At 37.4% G+C, this 23,975-nt stretch overlaps 1 protein-coding gene across 1 annotated transcript in view; it reads left to right on the top strand.

The window, feature by feature from the left end:
- Positions 1 to 651: 651 nt before the first annotated feature.
- Positions 652 to 23,975, top strand: part of LOC107037577 — a 59,116-nt gene continuing 35,792 nt past the window's right edge. Inside the window, exons 1-2 of the mRNA XM_015256199.1 lie at positions 652 to 730; positions 11,844 to 12,180. Of these exons, the coding sequence (XP_015111685.1) occupies positions 656 to 730; positions 11,844 to 12,180 (412 nt within the window). The 5' untranslated portion in view covers positions 652 to 655. The remainder of the gene's footprint in view (positions 731 to 11,843; positions 12,181 to 23,975) is intronic.

A 23,975-nucleotide genomic window follows, 5' to 3' on the forward strand; every position in this document is an offset into this window, starting at 1 on the left:
AACGAGCGCCGCAGTGCTCGAGAACGCACGTAATTGTCGCTCGAGTTGGTAGTTCTCTCGATTTTTTTTTCTCACGCGCGTGCAATTCAACGAATTACAAACGTATATGCACTTTTTTTAAATTGTTTTCTGAGGAGATAAAATACAAAAGCAAAGGGCCTTCACCTCTGGCTCTGTTCTGTTTTTATTATGTACAATTATGTTCTGTGGGGGCACAAGTTTATTTAGTTTTTTAAAGTGAAGTTAATGAGAATCACTTGAAGGATCTGACGGTTTGACTCATTCAAATAATAAAAGTTCGAAGCTGAACAATGAGTGCTGTGTGAATGGGATAATTCATTCGAATTCTCTTAAACCCCCTCACGTTAACCCCTTGTCAACTTTTATTCGCTGTGCTGAGGGCTGGAGATTTTTGAGATGTAGAATTTGCCCAATGGGATTATTGTTGTGATTATTTTATTGTGATTATTACGCTGGAGAAAAGAATTTTTGTGAATTTTTGGGAGGCAGGAAACGATGGGAATGGGAATGGGTGAATGTTCATGGGAATTTTAGCGGCACTGGGGTGGGGGGGGTTTGTTTGGGATCTTTTGGGGGTGAGAAAAGTGGGTGTCTTGTTGAGGGAACGTGCTGAGACTGTTTAGACGCACGTGGAATGGATTTTCAAAGCGCTATGGAGACTTTTGCCGAGGCATGGGTGGCTGCTAATACCAAAACTGATCCAGTACAGGTAAAAATTAGGTTTTTTATTTGTACACTGTTGGAAATTTCTTGGAATTTCAGTCACCGTGTCATCTGAATTTTCAATGTTGTGAGTTTGAATTTTATTGGGAATTAAAACGTTCACTAAATTTCTCATTCATCTTGAAAATTCAAGAAAATTTGGTTTTTCGTGTTGAACGATCATTGATTTTTCAAGGAAAACTTGAATTTTCAAACTCATCGTGAAATTTGAACATCACTACAATTCAATTTTCAATAGATTGATAATTCAGAGAAGTTATTGCCTGAATTTTCAACATTTTCAAGGTTTTTCCGTACCGTATGGACCTGAAAATTGAGAATTACTTGAATACTCAAGAAATTAAGTGATTCGTCAATGAAGAATTCTACAGAAATTTCATGGAACTTTGTCGTTAAAAATTTCAAGCTTTTTCACTTGAAATTCAAGAGTAATTTTCTAACAGTGTATATTTTTTTTATTTCTCGTGCGGAAGGTCTAGAGTAATCCACACTGAGAGAAAAGCGAACAAGTTGTCAAGCAAATTTTGTTTGGGCCGACAAAATCATTAGTTGAAATTACCAAAAATAATTGTTTGGTTCGAATTTAAAAGCCTCAAACATAAATAATTGCTCTGCTCTCAGCAACAATGAAGTATTTGGTTCAAGGGGCGGATCATTCATACAAGACGGTGCCTTTTCAGGATAAAAATGTCTTTTATAGAGGGAATTTTATCAAGAAATATTTTGTTCCTAATTTGCAAGATTGCTGTGATGTCATTATTATTATTTCATTTAAGAATTAATTTTTTGTCTGGGATCTCTGAATTGCCGAAACGATAAACTGCTGTCCCTCGTTTCATATAAAACGAGCATTTGCCGGGAGCAAAATATCTATGGGAGAGAAATGACATTTCTTGGTTGCACAGAAAATTAAATTTTTTTGAAACGGCTAAATCTATTTTTGCAACAAAAATTTGCAATCTCGGCGCACGCTTTACATTTTTGGCCCGAAAAATCCTTTTTGATCATGTTTAACAAATGATTTTTTTGGCAACTAAGGCTTGTTTGAGAACTCTGATGTTTTTCTCTCAGTGCACGTTCCAATTGAATTGTGAAGGTAAATTTAGAATAAAATGCGTTCATGATCGGCATTATCCAGATTAGACTTCGCAGCAAATTATTATTTTCATCAAGATCTTATCATTCATAAATAAATGATGGAAACTGTTCAACGTTTCATTTTATTATTATTTTTGCTCCCGAAGGGCAGCAGTGAATTCGTTCAAATTCAAGTTTCGAATTTTTTGCGTTATATCAACCCATGTTTCTTTAATTATTCGCTAAATAAATCTATGGAATTGAATGATTTTTATTTGAAATATAGGTTTTGTTGAGCCCGATTCATCGAAATTAATTAAAATTCAATGCATATATTATATTTTTGAGTTTTAGAATTTAAAAAAATCGGTTGTCACACCATAACTCAAAAAAAATGTTCTGAATTAATTGAGTGATGGCTTAAAAAAAGTCTTTGGATGTCTCTTCAACCGAGCTCGAAGATAAAGGCAATAGCTGTAATCGTTGTTTTGATTTTTAGAATGATTTTCAAAAATATTGCATTTCATAGAAATTACAATTCCGAGGATATCTTTGGATATTATGCTCTGAACTCATTCAATGATAGCTGAAAGTATTAGTTTAAAAGCCACTCTGTCGAAGTTGAAAGCTCGTTACGAGTATATTCGTTGGTTTGATTTTTATGATGATTTTTGTAAATTTAGAATTGTTCGTAAATTGCTCTGAACGTGAATTTTTTTATGGTTTCTTCAAATATGATATTTCAAATTCATTCCATAATATAGATGGCATTATTCTTCCATTCGATTTATCAAAGAATTCGGAAATTATTCTCATAGCATTCAAAATTTTATTAATTCTCCATCTTTTGGAAAATTAACTTCCACTGATTATTTTCCTTAAAAAAATAAAGGTTGACATTGATTTGATTATCATTAAAACGACTTCGACTTCACTTTCATTAAATAAATGGATCGCACAGATACATATTATTTCATTTTTGAAATTTCATCAAATATTAAAATAAAATAAAAATATAACCTTATAACAATTGATTAAAGAAGACATATCATTGAATTTAATAAAATGATATGAAACGATGAATTATGCACTATTAAACCAGATGATATGCAAAATGAGCATTCGGAAGTATATTATTAATTTATTAACAGAAAAAACTATATTACATTAATATAAAAGCAATTTCCCACTTGTTTTTATTTACTTTATTAATGAATATTTTGAAAAATAATTCCACGAGTGAAAACTTACATTAGAATATTCTGAACCATAAAATATTGACGGTGATCACGATGAATTCAAGTTGATTTTATTGTAAATTCCGACAGATGAGATTATTCTTCCACTCGTGGCTGGCTCCATGAAAATAATTCGATAAATTTTTGAATTTTCCCCACGAAAAATTGAGTTATTGTAATGGATTTTTGTAACAAGAGATAATTGGATTTCATTGAGAGAAGCTGAATGAAATTTGTCGGTTGAAATTCATCCCAAATGGGGTTATCACCTCAACCCAAATTCTATTTTTTTTATTGCATTTTCATTTTGTTGGATAAAAATGTGCGTCATTGGTGATTAATGCAATATAGGTGGGTTGGATTTGTGAGAGAAAGGCTAGAGGGTTACTGGTGCAGGGCACGTGGATGTTCGAGTCACCCTTTTCGACCATTTACACAGGCAATTTGCCACCCTCCCACATTTTCCGGGAGTTTAGTACTCCAATACCCCCTTGATGGTGTAGTTATTCGTGAGCGAGAAGTGCAAACGAACCGTGAGATGTGAAAATAAATTGATAAATCCGAAATCCATCAGGAGTCGTGGAATATGCAGAGGATTTATGAGCGAATTAAAATCCATTTTTCTATTTTAATTTTTCATTTTTTAGAAATTCAGTGTGAAAATGTGGGGGTTTGATAATTGATTGGAGGATTTTTTTTTCGGGAGAGGATTAAAACATTTTCCTCTGATACTCAGGATGAAAAAAATGGCAATTTTTTTTGTCTAGGAATTATTTTTTTATGGAAGCATTTTTTTATGAAAAACTTTTTTTCGTAACGAAAATGGTTTTCTTTCTAATGTTTTTTGAATTCTTTCGGAAAAGATGCTCATGATTTTTTTCTGCTGTATTCAGCACAGCAAAAAATGCAATTTTTTAAAGTAAAAAAATTGTTAAAATGATTAAAATATAGAAATATTTACTATTCATTAAAATTTATTTTTATCAACATTCAATTGTTTATAAGTTATGAAATTCAGAATGAAAAAAAATGCATTTTTTTTTGGTCTAGGAATAATTTTTTTATAGAAGCATTTTTTTTGTAAAACTTAATTTTGTAATGAAAATAGTTTTTTTTCTCATATTTTGTGAATCCTTACGAAAAAGATGTTCATGATTTTTTCTTCCCCCATTCATCGCAACAATCAATTTTGAAGGTTTTATAGAAAATATTTACATTTTTGCTAGCGAAAAATACAATTTTTTAAAGTGAAAAAATTACAAAAATGATTCAATTTTTTAAATTTGTAAAAAAAGTGAAATGAATATTGTTTATTAAAATTATTTTTTATCGACGTTTAATTCTTTATAAATCATGACATTGAGGATGAAAAAAATTAACAATTTTATTGGCCTAGGAATTTTTTTTTTATGGAAGCATTTTTTTATGTAAAACGTTTTTTTAGCGAAAATGGTTATCTTCCCCATCTTTTGCGAATTTATGATTTTTTTCTCCCTCATTCATCACAAGATTCAATTTTGAATGTTTTATAGAAGATATTTACATTTTTTTCAGCGAAAAATGCAATTTTTAAAGTAATAAAATTGCAGAAATTATTCAATTTTTAAAATGATTAAAAAAATTAAAATTATCATCATTTATTAAAATCATTTTATGTCATTAGGCCCGAAAAAACCGCGATTCTAACCGCGGTCCGCTCGGTTAGATCGCGGTTTTCGGGCCCAACGACATAAAATATCGTATGTCACACGGCGATAAAAGCATTATCTAGCGAATGTGATTATAATCCGAGCCTTCGGCTCGGATTATAATGCCACATTCGCCAGATAATACTTTTATCGCCTGATGACCTAATATACTATTTTGTCAACATCGAATTCTTTATAAGTCATGACATTCAGGCTGCAAAAAATTTACAATTTTATCGGCCTAGGAATAATTTTTTTATAGAAGCCTTTTTCTATGTAAAACGTTTTTTTTAACGAAAAGGGTTATTTTTCTAATGGTTATAGAAGATATTTACATTTTCTCAGCGAAAAATGCAACTGTTAAAAGGGCAAAAAATGGGAAAAAACTTTTTTTTCCGAAATTATTTCAATTATTCGAGTAAAAAATTACAAAGAAAAACAAATTAAATAGAAAATTGTCATGTGATTATCGAAGGGGATAGGGACCGAGCGAATAAACTCAGTGTATTGGTAGGGGGGTCACGGATTTCTGACCACGTTACGGATGTGCCCCTGCCTTCTTCCTGTGGGCCCTCTTATATTCGCGGTTGTCCCGGCAGTCCTACAACTACCACTCGGATCACTTCTCTCCCGGCGGTAGCCACCAAACACGCACCTCTTCAATACCAATACCGATACGTATGAGAGAAAAAAAGTACATCCAATGCCCAAAATGCCTACCCTTGATTCGAGAATTTCGGATGAGGTCGTTCAACCGGAAGGACAATCACACGCGATTCCCTTTATTTCCATTTTTGCCGAGAATTGTACAGTTCAATCCGTTTTACGAGCAATACTTATTCATAATCTTCATTGATTTGTTAAAAAAAAATTAAAATAAATTTCCGATCATTTTTTATTAATTGTTTTTTGTTTACAACCCGAAAATTTAGGATTTATTTCGATTAATTTCTTTATATTTAGATTTTTGTGTTAGGGGAACTAAATATGGTCTAAAAAGTCTTTTTTAATTTTTTTTCTGAAAATTTTCCTATGAAGAATCAATCGAATTTCATTAATTTTTTCATGAATATGGATATTGATACCCTCCATTCATTCACAATAATCAAAATTCCCCACTAATTGAAGATTTAATCAATTTGTTCTCCTTATATTTTTATTTTCCTTTTTTATTTTCCTAAAAAGTGGCATTCTCCACCCGTTTATACCTAATTGATAAAATTATCTATATGATTTTCTGCTGAAATTAAAAAAAATTCTCAGATACACCTCGCGTTTTCCCATTATTTTTATTCACGTGTGAAGGTATTTTTTAAAACTTGATTTTTTTTCTCAATGAAATCACGGAAGACCCGACGCACGCAAATATTACGAGGAATCCGGTGGATGAGACGTCAGGACGTCTGCTCTGCAAAACACAAAACCCACGTGCACATACCGGTGTATCGTATATGGTCACGCTATTTGACCACCCCAACAGAGCCAGCAGAATAATCGTTATTCATCTATCCGGTGTTGTGTCTGTTGGCTCTCCATGCCCATTGAGTTAACTAAGCCATATCAACCATCGAACACTTCAGTCGCATCGACTCACCGGATTAGCCCTCCATCACTCACCCTGATGGCTCAATCAAAATCTCCCAATGAATAACTTGGAAACGAATTATCATATTGTCGAGGTTCATATCGGCATTGTAGTGATGACTATCAGCCGTTGACGCGATCTACGGTGTCCAATTGCTGATTTTTGTGCCCTCAAGTGCTCGCAGCTTTTAACCGAATGTAGAATGCAGGAGATCTTTTTGCTGAATCGAAATTTGTGGAGTAATTCAAGAGATTGGCCATGAAATTTTAATTTTTTGGTGACAATAGGATTAAGGATAATCGGACGAGGAGGAAATGTAGGAAGCGAGGCGGAGGGGTTTCTATTGTTTTCCTGCAGAAAACCAATCGCTGAACAAAAAAATTTTTCCCATTCGGATTCAAAATTCAGGCAATATTAGGGAGTATCTCCGGTTACAAATTATTTTTAGAGCCAATCCAATTTATTTGTATCTGTACCACGCATTGAATGGTTTTCAAATTGTTTTTTTTTTAATAAATGAAAAAATATTAATCCATGCGAAAAAGTGGCAACATCGTCGGTAGTTTTTTTTCACCAGGAGCTGGTACCACTGGGTCGAGGGAGCTCCAATCACAGCGCTTCATCGCTCTCTCTCAAGAGACGTTTAAATTGACCGCGCTACCCCCACCCGATCGGTACTTGGGACGTTGCTGCTCGTTAGAGCTGCGTGCGCAGAAATTTCATTTTTCAGTCCTTTTTTCGCTATTATTAATAAACAATGCTCCTAGGCGACAATCTTTTTCACTCAAAAAATCATTGATCACATGTTCTAAACGTATCTAAAGTTTCATGACTTTGGCTGCATTTTTTCCTTGGGTTTTGCAGTTTTTTTGGTGATTTCCATAAGATCACGGGTCATCAAGAAAAAAACGACAGCCAATCAAACGCTATTCCCCGGTCGAGAAATCATATCCTCTTTCCCATTTAAGGCGGAAGGATGATAGCACTAAATGTCTAATTGATTCCAATCAATTTCATCCCTCGATATTGAATGAGAGTGGAGATATGAATTTTTTACGTTGACTCTGATTTTTAGGGTCACATTGCGCATTGCACATTGATGATAGAAGAACAGTTTTTTTCAGATCATTGTGCATTAAATGCCTCATCGATTGCCATCAGTTTCATTCCTCCAGCCCAAGTGAGAGAGGAGATATTAATTTTCAAATAGAGGGTGATTGCGGTGGATTTTTGCTTCGTTGACGAAAAACTCCTTAACAAAGCGCCGGAGACAAAAATTGTATTCGACTTTTCGTCTCCAAATAACACCCCCAAGCTACCCTCACGATAGGTACGAAGAGTTTTAGGACACCCTGTATAGAATAACCCTGATCATCGGTGATTTCCATCACTGAAATTGCTGATATCTTCCTAAGAATTAGAGACGAGTGACAATGTCACTAAAAATCGGTGACAAAATCACTGAATTCCAGAATTCCCCCCTCTTTGAATGTCACAAACCTGAATTTCCAATAATTAAAAACCGCTACCTGAAAATTAGTGACATGTCCTCGAAAATAAAAACTTCTTTTCCTCCGTGAAATGAGAGTAAAAAGCCACAAATTGAATCCAAGTTTTATCAACTCCCTTTCATTTTTATCGCCCTCTACTCCGGAGGATGAGCGCAAGGATAACCCCCATCCACCTGTTGCCGCGGCTTTCCTTAGCGTTCGCCTCACTCATCTCGCAGTCCATTATACGGAAGCAAATCGCTNCCCCCCCCCCCCCGAATGGTTTTTTTCTCCGTAAAATCACCCGATATCTCATACACGTGAAAAAGTATTCGCGAGCGATCGAATGTGAGAACCCCCTTCGACCCCATATTTCGCACCTGTCTGCCTGTATGACTCGAGCATAAACCCAGAGTGATACCAGCGGGAAGACGAAAATCGACTTCCCCACTCGTCTTCGTTATTTTCCCCCTTTTTTTTCATTCTCCACCGTCGCTCCGTCTTTCTTCAACTGCACGGTATTATATGCCCTACGGGTCTGCGTATGGAGGGGCCCGGTCCGACGTGTTTTTTGCCAGGGCCTTGCGGTGCTGCATACCACCGTCGTGGCCCAAGCGGCTCCCGAAACAGTAGCCCGTGCCACCGTACCCCAAGTACAGTCTTTGCAAGGAACAAAAAATTGTGACGATGCGGAATAGAATGATCCAAATATTTTTAGTAATTTTTAGAATTTCTGGGAGCTTTTGGTGGAGGCGGAGTGGATCGGTAACGGTCCCGCACGGGGGAAACGGAGACAAATTACCGAACAAGTCAAGTAATCGCGGGGCAAATTCGATTTTCTGCACTTTTTCAATGTATATTGGGGAAAAGTGCGAGGCGAATAGGGAATTTTTCGCCGTTGGCCCGGGAAAATTTAACGAATGTGAGGGTTATTTGTGCCGGAACTGTAAAATTTATCCTGCTTTTCAGAAAAAATTATCCCAGTGGACGTGAATGATTGCTCAATATTGCGGAGAATTTTTCTCTAACGGAAAATGGTTTTTTACCGAACGCGTTCGGTTAAATTTCACTTCCATTCGTCCCCATGCACGGAGAGAAATATTCGATAAAAATTACTTAATTCTTAATCCTTAATTCTGATTGGTCAATATTTGACACGAAGTTATTCACAAAAAAACACGCGGCATGTTCTAATTCTTCAGTGACATAATTTCAAATTCTTCAGTGGTAAATTTTTTTCACGTCATATATATATATATAATATATATATATATATTTCACATGTATATATATTATCGGTGAAATTAATAAATTATGTCCTTTTATGGAGACCGATTATTTAAAAAAATTAAAGATAATTAATTGAAATGAAAAATTCTTTATAGAATCTTTTACTCTACTTCGCTATTCGCTTCAATCATTAGTCGAATTCTCTTTGATTCATTATCAATATTTATAAGGTATTCATGAGAAAATGAAATTCAATGAATTCCATTTCTTCATTTCAACAAATGAATAGATCAGCGCGCGCATAGATCTTGTCCACGTAAAAAAATCGTGGAAAAATCACTGAATTTCGAAATTTTGCACTCTCTAAATTTCACAATCGCGAATCCCCAACAATTGCGGATAAATTCCTGAAGATCAACGACAGATCCCCGGAAATCAGTGCACGCGTCCCTGAAAATCGCAACTCTATTTCTCTGCGAACATTCACACAAGAACTCGCATCTCTAAATCCATGAAAATCATAACAAATGATGATCGAACAGATCCCCGTGAAAAACTTATTCATCCCGAGATTTTTTATTGGAACTTACGAGATTCGGTGAGTTAACATTTTCCAAGACATTTACGATAAGACAGCGTCACAGTGTTACACAGTGCGTGCAGAGGATTGTCGCATTCTGGGCCCAGTTGACCCCAGTTGACACGAGAAAAAAACGGCTTAGCCCGTTTTGTTATACACTGGAACTGGGTGTTAAGTCACACTTGTATACGTGAAATCCAACGCATGGTATAAGCCCGCAGTAACACCAGTGTGTGGATACTCAAATACACTCGTCGCACACTGGCGCATTTAAGAGCCTTCATTCTCTCCGGCGTTCTCATATTATGAATTGAGCACGTGCTCAGATTTCATCGCTCCCCGTTTCTTTCAATGCATTATATGAAACTATTGATGAGTTTAATTTTAAAGTACAAGTCACAAACCTCAAATCACTCCAAAAGTGGATTCTCTTAATCGGGAAATGGAGCAATGAAAATATTTGTATAGGCAAAGTGGGGAAATTTCCAGTTGAAAATTCTGCATGAAAGAACAAAAAATAGAACAAGGTTTATTCCGACAGATCCAAAAAAATTAGGTGCCAGCACCGGAATTTTAGCTGCGGAATACAGGATGAAAAAATCACTGATGCAGGGTCACTCTACAGGGTGTCCCAAAACTCATCGTACGTATCGTAGGGGTAGCTCGGGGGGGCATTTGGAGACGAAAACTGATGAATATTTTAACTCCGACGCTTTGTTTATGAGTTATCAAGAAAAAAACGACAGCCAATCGAACGCTATTCCCCGATAGAGGAATCATATCCTCTTTCCCATTTAAGGCGGAAGGATGATAGCATTGAATGTCTAATCGATTCCAATCAATTTCATCCCTCGATATTGAATGAGAGTGGAGATATGAATTTTTTACGTTGACTCTGATTTTTAGGGTCATTGCGTGTAGGAACCGAATGGCTCTCACGCCGCGGGGAAATTTATTGCGAGTTGCCTCAACCGGGCGTGATGATAGAAGAACAATTTTTTTTCAGATCATTGTGCATTAAATGCCTAATCGATTGCCATCAGTTTCATTCCTCCAGCCCAAGTGAGAGAGGAGATATTAATTTTCAAATAGAGGGTGATTTGCGGTGGATTTTTGCTTTGTTCACGAAAAACTCCTTAATAAAGCGCCGGAGTCAAAATTGTATTAGACTTTTCGTCTCCAATAACTCCCCCAAGCTACCCGCAAGATATGTATGATGAGTTTTGGGACACTTGTGTAGTCTATGTCCAGTGTTATCAATAATTGGTGATAAATTCCTGAAAATCAGTGACACAGTGCTGAAAATATTTGGCTGAATTTTCCGGATAAAGAACTTGAATTCGATTTAAGGGAAAAAAGGTCAATGGAATTTCGAAATTCTTTAAAAACTCAAGTGCCAATTTTTTAGTGGCAGGAAGACGGTAATTTCACAATTTACATGAAATTTGAAGTGAAAATGAATATTCATTACCAAATTCTCTTGAATTTTCAGGGAATTCTCTGAAAATTTAGACGAATCTGGAGTTCAAGAAGAGATTTCTTTGAATTTTCCTGATTTTTCATTAATTTTCCTGGCATATTTAAACAGAAATTAACAGTTTTCACGGATTTTTCCATGAAATTATAAATTTTCAATGACTAAATATCCGGAAATTTCAGTGGAAATGTTACTTGGTAGAAATTTTCAAAAATCTTACCGGATATTTTAGTGGAAAAGTTTCAACAGTGAAGAAATCTCTAGAAATTTTACCTCAACAGCACTACAATTTTTCGTAGCCAGTGGATTGCTTTTTTTTCCAATATCAGTACCAGAATTTTTCTAAAAAATTTCTCTTTAGGGACATGTCACTGATTTTCAGCAATTCTTACCTAATTTTTACTAATCTACACAGTAAAAAATTCGGTGTTGATTTTGACACTAAAATGGTCGTCCAGAGAGTCCATACCGTGTTCAGTGGAAAATTTTCAGTGCAAAATTTTTAAAAGTGCATGTTCCGAAAATAAAACCTTTTTTTTCTGTAGAAAATTACTGAAATCAAGACTTCCGCACTCGCTGCCTCGCAATCGCAAGTCCCCAAAAATTGGGAATGAATTCCTAAAAATTGGGAAAAGATTCCTAAAAATTAGGAATGAGCTCCTCAAAATTCCTGACGTGTTCGTAAAAATCACGTTTTTTCTCTGTATTTAATGACCATAAATAACTTTTTGCAGAGTCAGGCGTTAGCTTTGACGCACAAGGCATCGCCACCATCCCGGCCGTCGAGTGTATCCCCGATACCGCGAAGTCCACAATCTCACCAGTCTCACCCAGCACACGCGACACTCAGTCCCACTCCACGGCCATCATCGGTGCATCATCCGCAGTTGCATCAGGCCCCACCGGTTTCCCTCATCGCCCCGAGTTTTCACCAACAGTCTCAGCCTCCCACCACCCAGCAGGTATCACAATCATTTGGTCTTCCCCACAATAGACATCCGAAGCAGGAAATCGACTCAAGTAGCCCAAAACCAGAGGGTTTTGATCTCAGCAAAAGTTCAACGGTCGCTGGTAAGTGAAAATAATTTTCAGGCAAACACGGTTTTCTTTCAGTTTCTACGGAAAATTCTGTTACACTGAGAAAAATATTCCGATATCTGCAACGTATTCCCATGAGACAAATTATTTTTGCTTCAATAGCTAAAGATGTTTATGGCGGGGTGGGCATGTAGGAGGTGAGACGGAGGGGAATCTATTGTTCTCTCGCAGAAAACCAATCGCTGAACAAAAAACGATATTTCAATCACAAATTTTCAATCTATTTCGACCATTTTTGCGTTCGAAATATTTTTTTCATAACTTTTATATTTTTTCCCACATATTTCAAGCCTTCTTTTATTTTTCTAGCTTGTCTTTTGGATAATTGGAAAATAATTAATATTTATGGATAGAAAAAGTGACAAAGTTGGGCTGTTCGAGGTACAAGTTGGCAGCACTGATTCACTCAGCTGTTATGTTCCTTCCCATAGCGAAATGTATCATCGCAACTCCATTCGTATTTGCCGCGCTTACCCCTCCGCGATTTCTAACCTCGACGTTGTCGCTATTCCAAGTTGCGCACGTAGAATTCCTATTTTTCATGAGTTTTTTAATTACCCCTTCTAAACAATTCTCCTAGGCCAGTTGGATTTTTTTTTTATGTTCCTCCATGAAAGCTCCACCCAAGTGCGAAATTTTAAGAAAATGGCGACTTTTTCTGTTTTTAATTTTTTTACGGAATCGCCTTTTAAAAAAAAAATCCCGTGTATCACCCATTCTTCTATAGTAGTGCAATTTTTTTGAAATTTCATGGAGGATGTTATAGTAAATCTCATGAGAGTGACACGGAATCGGATTTATGGAAAACATGGTTATGAAATTTCAAGTTTTAAGTAGAATCCACGGAAATTCATGAGTTTTCAGTGCGAGTGAGATGGAAATTTCACATGTTCATTGAATTTTCAGTGGAACATGTCTATTCAGAAACGAAATGACATAAATGAAAATTATGCCATTTTATGTCATTTTTTTAATGGCATTTTCGATTTTTCCTTGAATTTTCCTGATTTTTCAGAATTTTTATACTAGAATAACTGAACTGAAAAATCAAGTATTTTTCAATATTTTTTCAATATTGGATTTTTCAAAATCGAATATTCGATTTTTCAATGACAAATTCTTTTTCTCGAAAAAGGAAAAAGTTTTTTCCCTTTCACCTCCCCTTATCGCCAATAGGATGTATTTTTTAGCGATAAAAATCGAAATTTAAGTTTGTAAAAAGATCCAGGATAATTTCCCTACGTTCTTCAATCAATTCCGAAGGCAGGTACTGTATTTGTGAAAAACATGCCCTCGAGATGATTCAATTCATCATGTTTTACCACCTGCCGATTTTTTTCCCAGCAAAAATAAATTAATTCATAATTAATAATTAACACTGTGCAACAATTTATCTCCCCTTCTCTGATTTTCTAAAAATGATTTTGATGACGTGAGAATAAATGAAACGTTGGATTTCAAAAGCAGTGAAGAATTGAAATGAAAACGACGCGTTTGGTTTAAAACGTGCTGCGAATCCGTGGCTCACATCCGAGGCCGCATAGCCCCCGGGAATTCTGATTTAATCCGGATTAGTATCCAAGGGTCGCGGGCGCGATATTTCCCCCTCACTTCATCTCTCACTCACTCCCGTACTCTCTCTCATCTCTCTACCCGTCCTTGTTCTGTAGCGATATGCCAAGTGGAATATCGAAGTTACGTTGAATGTAAATATGAGCATACGTATTTCCATGCATCTCGTATGTGAAGTGGCAAGAGGACCAATTTCCATTTGTTGAGAGTGATTTTTGGGTTAATCAACCATGAGATTTTCAACGCAAAATCAAAGTTGGAGTTTTTCCGAAATACAGGGTGGCCTGGACACATCAGCAAAGTAGCACTGTTAGAAATTTTTTGAAATTTCATGAAAGATGTTATAGTAAATCTCATGAGAGTGATATTGAATTCGATTTAGGGAACAAATTGTTAGGAAATTTCAAGTTTTAAGTAGAATTCACGGAAATTCATGAGTTTTCAGTGGGAGTGAGATGGAAATTTCCCAACTTGATTGAATTTTCAGTGGAACGTGAATATTCAGAAGTAAAATGATATGAATTTTCAATTTTTCCCTGAATTTTAATGATTTTTTTTCATTTTCACAGGATAATTGAACTGAAAAATCGAATATTTTAGGGATTTTCCGATCATTTGAACAGAAAATCAATGCAATATTTCATTTTTTAATGACAAGATTTCCTGAAATTTCAGTGAAACTCGAACACGATAAAAATTTCCGGAATTCGGCACGAAAAATTCAGACGAAAGTTTTTAACTCTCTTCAGAGAAATCTAGACTGAGAATTTTTTTTCTGGTGGTGAGGCTGTCAACACATGATGAATTGGATCAATTTGAGGTCAAGCTTTTGACCAATATAATACCTACCTTCGGACTTGAAGAAGATTGGAAAATTATTCTAAATATTTTTTACAGAAGGCGATGAAAAATTTCCTTTCGTTGAAATGATTTTCAACATGTGTAATCTCGATATCAGAGCTTCCATTCACCTTCCACTTGACCCTAGGTCACGGAACAATATTTTATTATCTACCTTCATGTAAAATTTGTATCGTTTTTTCTTTCCCCCCCCCCCTTCCATAATTTTTGTTTTTTTCACATTCTTTTTAGATGTTATCAGCTGCTTTTTTAAATTCCGTCCCAATTGCAAATCTGACCCCTCTTGCCATGAGGATGTCCCTCAAGAGCAATAAATAAATACCTAAATTAATTAATAGATAAATAAATAAATGAATAAATAAATAAATAAATACATAAATAAATGAATAAAAAAATTAATTATGCTAATCATCCATGTTTTTTCAAATTTTTCTCGTAAGATTTAACGAATCGATTCAATTCGACGAGATGAGGGCACAAAAAGAAGAAAAATCCTCGCGAAAAATGTTATTCATGAGTGAACATTTCGGTAATTCATTATAAAGAACTTCACAGAACTCTTAAGACATTTTTCATCCGCAAAAATGCGATCATCCCCTCGTCCAAAAAATGCATTCTCCCCAATCCTGCAGACGTCAACGAAATTAAAAAAAAAATACTGGGATTAAAAATATAACAATAAAACAAATCGTGGATTAAAGGAGATTTTTATTTTTTTAATCCCAAAATTCACGATTGGGGCGCTGTACGTGTGTGTGCGTTACCGCCTGGGATCATTGCGTATGTGTGTGTGTGCGTCAGGGAGTTTAGTATTATCCCGGGATGGTGTGCGTTGGATTTGGGATTTGAACCGGGGGAGAGCCCGAGAGCCCCTCACACACGACCAATAATCCGGGATTAATCCTGAGCACACGCACACTCTCTCGCGTATCAGCGGACGACAGAGGGTGGGGTGAAGGGGAGGAAGGTAAACCCGCACTGCTTATACGTGCCATCCGAAGCCGCTGGCTCAGGCCATAGCCGCAACGTCACGGGGACAAATACAGGGCGCGATTGAGGACTATCTTCAAAACAAACTTCGTCAGTAAAATGCACACGATAAATTTTTCACTCTGAAAAACACATCATTATTTTGAGATTTAAGGACCTTAAGGATGTTTAACCTATCAAGTGGACAACTCAGTTCAAAAGAAGAATAAAATTGACTAAATAAAGCGTTCATGCTGCAAATTATTTTTATCATCAAATTAGAGGTGTTATGGCGTACTTTTACGGTCTCAAAAACAATAATTAGAGGAAATGTTCATATATAATGGAGGACTTGTGACTGCGGTGGTAACAGTCGAATTTTGATCGGGCAACATCGCACGCTTCGGCTAGTAGTGGGGTTGTAACAGTGAGATGAATGTTTGTGTGTGTTATACGTGTCCATATGCTTCCAGCACTGAATTATCGTCACCGACTTTACCGACCTCGATCAGCTGTTGTGCGGTGTTGTCGCGTTGCTCGACTCGTAATGGCGGTCAAATTTTTTTTAGAGGAATTCGAAAATCAATCGAAGATATCACGCCTATATGGCCCGGTCCCCTACTTGTTCTCGCCGGCGATAGATTCTCCATAGTCTAAAGTAAATGGCTTGTGGTTTTTTTTCAATATCTTGAGTGTCTAACCCATGCATCATCTCGATCAAAGTTCACACGGTCACGTTTCTTCCCTAAGCGTAATGTTACAAGAAGTGATTTTCAGAAATTAATTTCTCACTAGGATGCACCGATGGAAGGATTAAGATTATTACTAACGTGTGGCTCAAATATGAACTTGGCATGTGGGACAATATCAAAATTATAGCGAATAAGGTGGGTTTTGGCTAAACATCCTTAACGATCAACCGGCGGCGTTAAAAAATGCAGTCAATGTTAGGAAACTTCGTCCGCGTGGGACATATTGATGAATAGTACATTTATTACTCAAAATTCACAAAAAATCACGAAAATCATTCCAGTTTTTTTCATTACTCGACTTCAAGACCGAATAGCGAATTAGAACTTCTGGAACTGATGTAACAATTAATATAATTATCGTTATAAATAACCCGAAAGGGTTTGTACATATAAAAAATAGAGAACTAGTACACGTTAATAAATTTGCTCTCTTCCCTGTCTAAATTGTGATTGTATTTCTAATTAATGAAATCTTTATTTCGATCAAGGAAATGAAAAAAATACCACTGTGTATACAAAATGTAAATACGAGGCTGAAAGCCCTCGGGCGGTGGCCAGTCGCAAGCTTTTTCAAATAATTCCATTAAAAATAATTATATTTTTATTATTAACTGTTCACTCCAGTGAATGAACGTGTTACTGTGAATGGAGAGAGAAAAATCAAATATTTGATGGGAATCCATTGACACATTGAATTGATAATGAAAGTGTTCGTCGTGCAGTCGAAACAAGAATTCCTCAGTTGGAGATGAGGAATGGGGGGACTGATTCATTTATTCCAAACGAGATTCGTTAACTATTAACGAATGAACATTTGGTGAGACCGAATAGGCCCTACCCTCCAACCAAAATCCATTCGTTACCAATAACTAATCCGTTCTATCAGTGCATAAATTTAAAAAAAGTCGGGTTTTCGTATTCAGTAAAGCTTTCCCTTCGCATCACCATCGAAATAGAGGAACCCATTACGAAATGTTCATTTCATCAACCGAAACGTTTTCAATCCTTAAAAAAATGAAGATTTTAACGATTAATGAAAATGGCAGTTATAGCTCTCGGTACAAAGGCATTCTGCTTATACCCACTATAAAGGATTACACATTCGACTCCCCCCTCGGCCCTCCAGCCCCGCCTGAGCCATTCACGCAGCCCCGGGGATAGATGGTAGTGGAGAGTGCGGGATAATCCCACTACTACCCCCATGATAATCCCACCATACACGGCCACGAGGGCTGACACACATGATATGTATGTATGTGTGTGTGTGTGTGTGTGAGTGTGTGTGCGTTGCCCGGGCCAACGTTACAAAAGCGCACGGTATTTTATACATCCAAGAGTTTTGGCTGACTCGATGGTAGAAAGAGGCTAACACGGATGATCTTGGGTGCCATGAGCGATCACACACACGATGGAAATTCACAAAGAGACCGGTCTCTTATAAGAGGAAAGGCACTGAAGAAAAAGGGTGAGGGCAGGGGGAGAGGAGATTTAGAGGCTAAGCGGCTCATATACATCGACAGGGGGGAATTCGGTGGGGGCTAATCGGAGTGGTCTCTGCAGGACGCAGAACCTTTTTTGTGTAAACGATTTTTTCGGGGGGGAGAATACCTCCAGTGATTTGTGAAGTTTTTGTCTTTGCAAAGATTGGATGGAAAATTGGATGAGTTGAATCGATAGGAGTCCGGACTGTCTCATACCAGCGGAAAATGAAGTATCACGGGATTTTTTTTATTGAAGGTAATGATGAATGTAAATGGGTTATTTTAATAGCTGAACTTTACACTGGGAGGAAAAATATTTGATGGAGTGGGTCAGGTTTATTTAAGGAGAATTAACCTATTGATAGAAGGAAATTTATTATCTTTCAAAAAAATTGAATTTTCGTCGTGGGCTTTTTTTCCCAAAAAAAAAATTTTCCCTTGGAAATTATTTAGTTGTGCCAACAACACAGTTTTCGTCAGGAAAATTCTAGTTTCCTCTCAAAATTATCATTTGTTCCATGGAATTGATTCAACAAGACAAAACTTCAGAGGAGCATATAATTTTTCAACAGAACAATTTTTTCCTCACTCGTGCGTAAAGCAAAACTCCACCGCAAATCACCTTCTATTTGAAAATTCATATCTCCTCTCTCACTTGGGCTGGAGGAATGAAACTGATGGCAATCGATTAGGCATTTAAGGCACAATGATCTGAAAAAAATTGTTCTTCTATCATCATGTTCGGGTGAGGCAACTCGCAATAAATTTCACCGCGGCGTAAGAGCCATTTGGTTCTAAAAATCAGAGTCAACGTAAAAAGTTCATATCTCCACTCTCATTCAATATCGAGGGATGAAATTGATTGGAATCGATTAGACATTTAATGCCATCATGCTTCCGCCTTCAATGGGAAAGAGGATATGATTTCTCTATCGGTGAATAGCGTTCGATTGGCTGTCGTTTTTTTCTTGATAACTCATAAACAAAGCGTCGGAGATAAAACATTCATCAAAGTTTTCGTCTCCAAATGACCCCCCGAGCTACCCCTCTCATCTCTTTTTTCACACACCGGCTCGATCATCCACTCACTTCCTACTCCCCGTCCACCCGAACCCGCTAAAACAATCTCAATCCTTGCCAATCTGAACGAAACTAATGATAAACTAATCAACCTTTATATTCTTCATTCTTCTCACGTGTAAAATATTTATGAAAAAAAGAATGCACTTATCCAAGTAAAAGCAACAATGACATCCCCATGGGCACCTCCACCAACTTTATTTCCACCGATTCCCTAATAAGCGACGATAGCAATCTGGCGGGAAGTTGCCTTGCACAAACACAAGGACTGGAGTCTGCGCGTTAAATATTTTTGTCAACGAAAACATAATTTCTGCGATCCTGATTCTCAAGGGTCATCCGTTAGCCTTCGGTCAAGCCATTTTCCAATCCCTGACCACGATTAACTGCATGCAATACGTGTGACCCAATATTCGACCGATCAATTCCTCCCCCGGTAATAATTTGCCCGCCCTCGAAGTATCGTAAATAACCTCAGAGCCTCCTCCACATCAGCTCCAACTGCAGTGTCCGTTCATCCAGTGGAAAAAACGTAATTTATCCATTAAAAAATTGACGGAAATCATTTGTTTGTCGAGTGTGTTGGGGGACGTGAAGCGTTCGGGGAAGGGGACGGATCGATCGTTCATACCTGATAATTCGCAGGCCTAGTAGACGTCTCGGCTATCAGGAGAGCAGATATTCTACGGCGTAGCTGAAGAGCTCATCCACTCGCGTCTATCCCAAACATTTTTCAAACCGAATATTTCCGCTCTCTGTCAGCTAGGAAAAAAATGTAATATGCAAATGAGTTTCTTTGTTCGATACCTGCGGGCTTATTTTTGGGAATAGGAGGGCATGAGTGGAATGTAGGTGAGATTTTTTGAGGGAGTTTTGGGTGTCGCGAATTTGACCCACAGAAAGGGCTTTTGTAGGACCCCGAGGAGCAGGAGAACAGGAGCATTCCGGGTGGACTGGAACTACACGCGTTCTAATACTGTGAATGGCTGGAGGTGGGTCAAGGCTGGTGAAAAGGAGTGATCGGGAATTTCGGGGGTTTGGGGATTAACTGAAGGGGCGATGCATGCTCTCCTGCTAGTTGTTTACGCCCCAGAAACGTTAAAAAATGTCGAGAGCTGGTGCAGAGGGGGACGCTCTCCCGGGATTATCAATCAATTCTTTTATTTGTTTTGTCGTATTGATTTGTTCGGATTTTTTTACGATTTGACGATTTGATTAAAGTCGGTGGTTTTCTGTACTTGTTTGATCATCATAGCTCGTGGATTGACGGTTATTTGCATAGTCAATACGTTATTTCAATTTCCAGGTACAGCATATTTCTGTTTATTAATAGTAAACAAAAATGTTGAAATGAAATTCTTGATTTTTTAGATTTGCGCGGGATAGAAAATCAAGGAACACTGTTATAAACGTTTGGGTGAAATTTCGGATACACTTTTGGGAAACTTTTTGTCGGATTGCAGTTGAATACTGAAATTTTAAAGAATTTCATCATTGGAAATTCTATTATTCATTGAAAATGAATAACAATGGGGAAAGTTCAAGTGAATATGTTCGTGAATTTTTGATTGTTTAAAAATTCAGCGATATTGGGTGCGGAATACTCATATCGAAATTTAAAAATCAAGCAGGTTAGAGAATTCTCCTCTTCCTGTTGTTTAAAATTTTGGAATTTCATTGAATTTTCCGTGAAATTGTTAATTTCATAGTTTTTTCACACACTTGCACGAACAATTCATAATTTGCCCTGTGATAAGGCAGAGGAAAGTGAGTACATGCCGTCCTAGGATGGAATGTGCTCTCTTTCCTCCGACTCATCAGAAAGCAAAATACAGACTTTTTTTTGTAAGCATGATAAAATAGTAAATTTCTAACCTAGAGAGATAAAATAAATACGTCACGCTCACATGTGAAATTACTAGGGGAGCTGTATAATACCGCCCATTCATATTTTTCAGGATTGGCTGAGAATTTTTCTTTTTTATTATCCAAATATTTGATAACAACAAAAAATTTCAAGAGAAATTTTCAATTTTCTACCGTGAAAGCATCGTTAAAAAAATCCAAATCATTTCCTACCGAATTCTTGAAATATTGAGACCCCAGAATTTAAGATTTATCAAATTTTCAGTTGGTCCACAATTGAATGGAGTGCGAAATATATGTTCGTTATACATTTCCACACCCATTGCGACCTTTTCGATAGCAGAAAAATATCTTCATCAGTTATGATTGGCTATTTTATCAGCCTCCGCGTTTGTGGGTAATTCCGCCCAGGGTTTGTGGGTAATGCCGCCCAGGGTTTCTATAGGGCTGCTAGACTCTGCAGCTAGAGGGCGGTCGAGTGACAGCTCGATTGTTTGGGGTAGTCGGTGGCCACTGGAACATCGGGTAAATTCAGGATAATTTATTATTATTCACGTGAAATCTTTCTCAAAATGGAGCCGAAGAGTGGAAACGAAGGATGAAAATAGGAAAAATTGTAACAGTTGGTCTGCATTGCAAAAAAAAGTCATCAAAACAAGGTGGGCGGTATTGGACGCATGCCGGGCGGTATTACCCTCAAAGTTCGATTCCATCGCTCACTGGCCGATGGCAATTGAATTACATAATTAAATATGTTTAATGTTAATAAAAAATCTGTCCTCTTCCCATCTTCGAGTAAACACCTCGAAGAAGCCATTCTAACCGTTTATGACTCCTTGGATAGACCGGGGCTGGAAAAAAACTCATTTCCGTCAGGCGGGCGGTGCATGCACCAGCTACCCCATTAATTTGATATCCTTGGCTTACCCTCGGACTAATTCCGCCGACGCATGTTTTGCTCCTTATCATCCCCTGCGTCATGCTCTCCTAGGACGAAGAGGTCACACTGTAGCTCTACCCACATCCCCATGGGATCAAATTTTGCTTTCCTGAACCTAACCCCAAACTCTTTCGCAATCGTAAACTCCGTGTCCCCCTACCTCGAATTTTCCACATTCATTCCACCGTAAAACTGATAATAATAGTCTCTCCACTCGGCGAAACAGAACATGTGTACTGGTCAAATGTGCGCAAACGTAACCACTTGGATTCCCGGATCAAGGAATAACGACGCGCGCAACTCAGAAAAGCCCCTGGCGATTTAGAGGGGATATACGTACGCTCGATCATCAGGAGAACAGGCACCGCGTGGAGAACTATTTCTCAACAGTTCCCGTATTGTCATTTATTTTATACCACGCTGTGCGATAAGTCAAGTTTAAAGCACTCTGCGCTTCGCGCAGCCTACTCGCAACTCGACTACCGCACGAAGTGGTATAAAACAGTATAGAGCACTCGGCATAAATTCCATTTTCGACGAATGTGAGTACTAGAGATGCAAATGCGTCACATGACCCGTCGTATGACAGTCATGTGACCGTCATTGACGTCATTGACGGTCACATGACGAGGCGTTCACGACGGCTGTCACGATTCCCCCTCCCCCTTCTGTGACCGTCACACTTGTCAAGAAAAAATGACAGTCATTTTTCATCTGTATAGATGAAACTTTATTTTTTTCTCGGTCAATTTTGAGTTTAATTCCTTTTGTATTGGCCTAATCCGCATTTTGAAATGGAAATCACGTTTTTTTCCATCCATATAGATGAAACTATTTTGTTTTATTCATGACCGTCACAAATTGGAAATTAGTTACGACTGTCATTATGCAACTATAAGATGGTTTGACAATAATTTGGTTACAAATGATTTGTGAGAATCATTTGTAGTTGGAAAATTTGTGCGTCACATGACCGTCACAAGACCGTCATTTTTTGGTCATAGGACGCGATCTAAAAAATGACGGTCATTTTGCATCTCTAGTGAGTACAGACCTCGCCTTCGGCTCGGCCTGTAAACTTCACATCCGTCGAAAACGGAATTCCACACCTCGTACTCTCATATACTATTGTTCTCTTCAGTAGTTCACTATTAATATTTTTCATATATCCTACATAAGCTTTTTCACATATTCCTGAATTACATTTAAATTTAAATTTCGTCAATTAAAATTTGTTAATTATCCTTGCATTTTATATTATTGTTTTACCATTCGGTAATTACATCCGGTGAATTGGAGTGGAAGCGAGGGTAATGCATAAGCGGCTTGAAAATTTGTTCAATTGTTTACGGGAATTTGGGTTAATGGTAGGTTTTTTTAAATTGCAGATTTGTTTACGGTAATTGAAAATTACCGTGTTTTTTTGGGGACATTTGTTGTTGTGTTCTTGGCTTTTTCGTGTTGAGGAAATTCGGGAAATTGTTGGGGCGGGGATGTAGTGTCAAGGGTAGGCTGTAGTCCACTCATGTTCTCCTGCTTCCCCAAGGATTCGATTATCCTGTGGAGTTCGCACAGACGAATCTCCGACACTATTTCTCACGTATCGTAAATCCTCCGGGTTATCCCTTGAGCGAGGAAAAATGAGAATAAAAAAACTGCTGTGAGGGTTTTTGCCTTTACAACTGATTCTACTCCGCAGGTAGGAATTATATAGGCTGACGATGGAAACAAGCCTGTGCGAGCCTAGGTTTGCGAGGGTCAGTGAACCAGGCCTGGGACGGTCTTGATTTCATCGTTCACTCGAGCCTGAAATGAGGGCGATTCAAGGGGCCATTGCCGAGGTTCAATTCAGGCCTAGCCCAGGCTTTGAGTATTGAGGCTCAGTGCGTCAAGGCTTATTCGAGTCTTTGCAAGGCCTCAAAAATGAAAATTAGTTTCGATTATATTCCTTAATTTTTATAACGATTAACGTTTCTGATGCTAATGAAACACTCGGAGGGGCCAGAAATATCGAAATGAAAAAATTTTTTTTTCACCTGAAGCCGAAGTGTCAACTTGAACTTTTCAGGGGAAAGTCGACTTTCGCCAAAATCGAATTTTTCCGCCGGGTGAACGCTGATTCTGTATTTTCTGGCCCCCCTAATGCCACTGAGACTCTCACTTGCCTCAAAAACGCAGAAATAAAAAAAATTTTTTTTTCACCCCTAGCCAAAGTGTCGTATTTAGGCTTTTTTCGGGGGGAAAGTC

The sequence above is a fragment of the Diachasma alloeum genome, unplaced genomic scaffold (assembly GCF_001412515.2).
Source record: "Diachasma alloeum isolate Michigan unplaced genomic scaffold, Dall2.0 Dall_scaffold_00256, whole genome shotgun sequence".
Lineage (NCBI taxonomy): Eukaryota > Metazoa > Arthropoda > Insecta > Hymenoptera > Braconidae > Diachasma > Diachasma alloeum.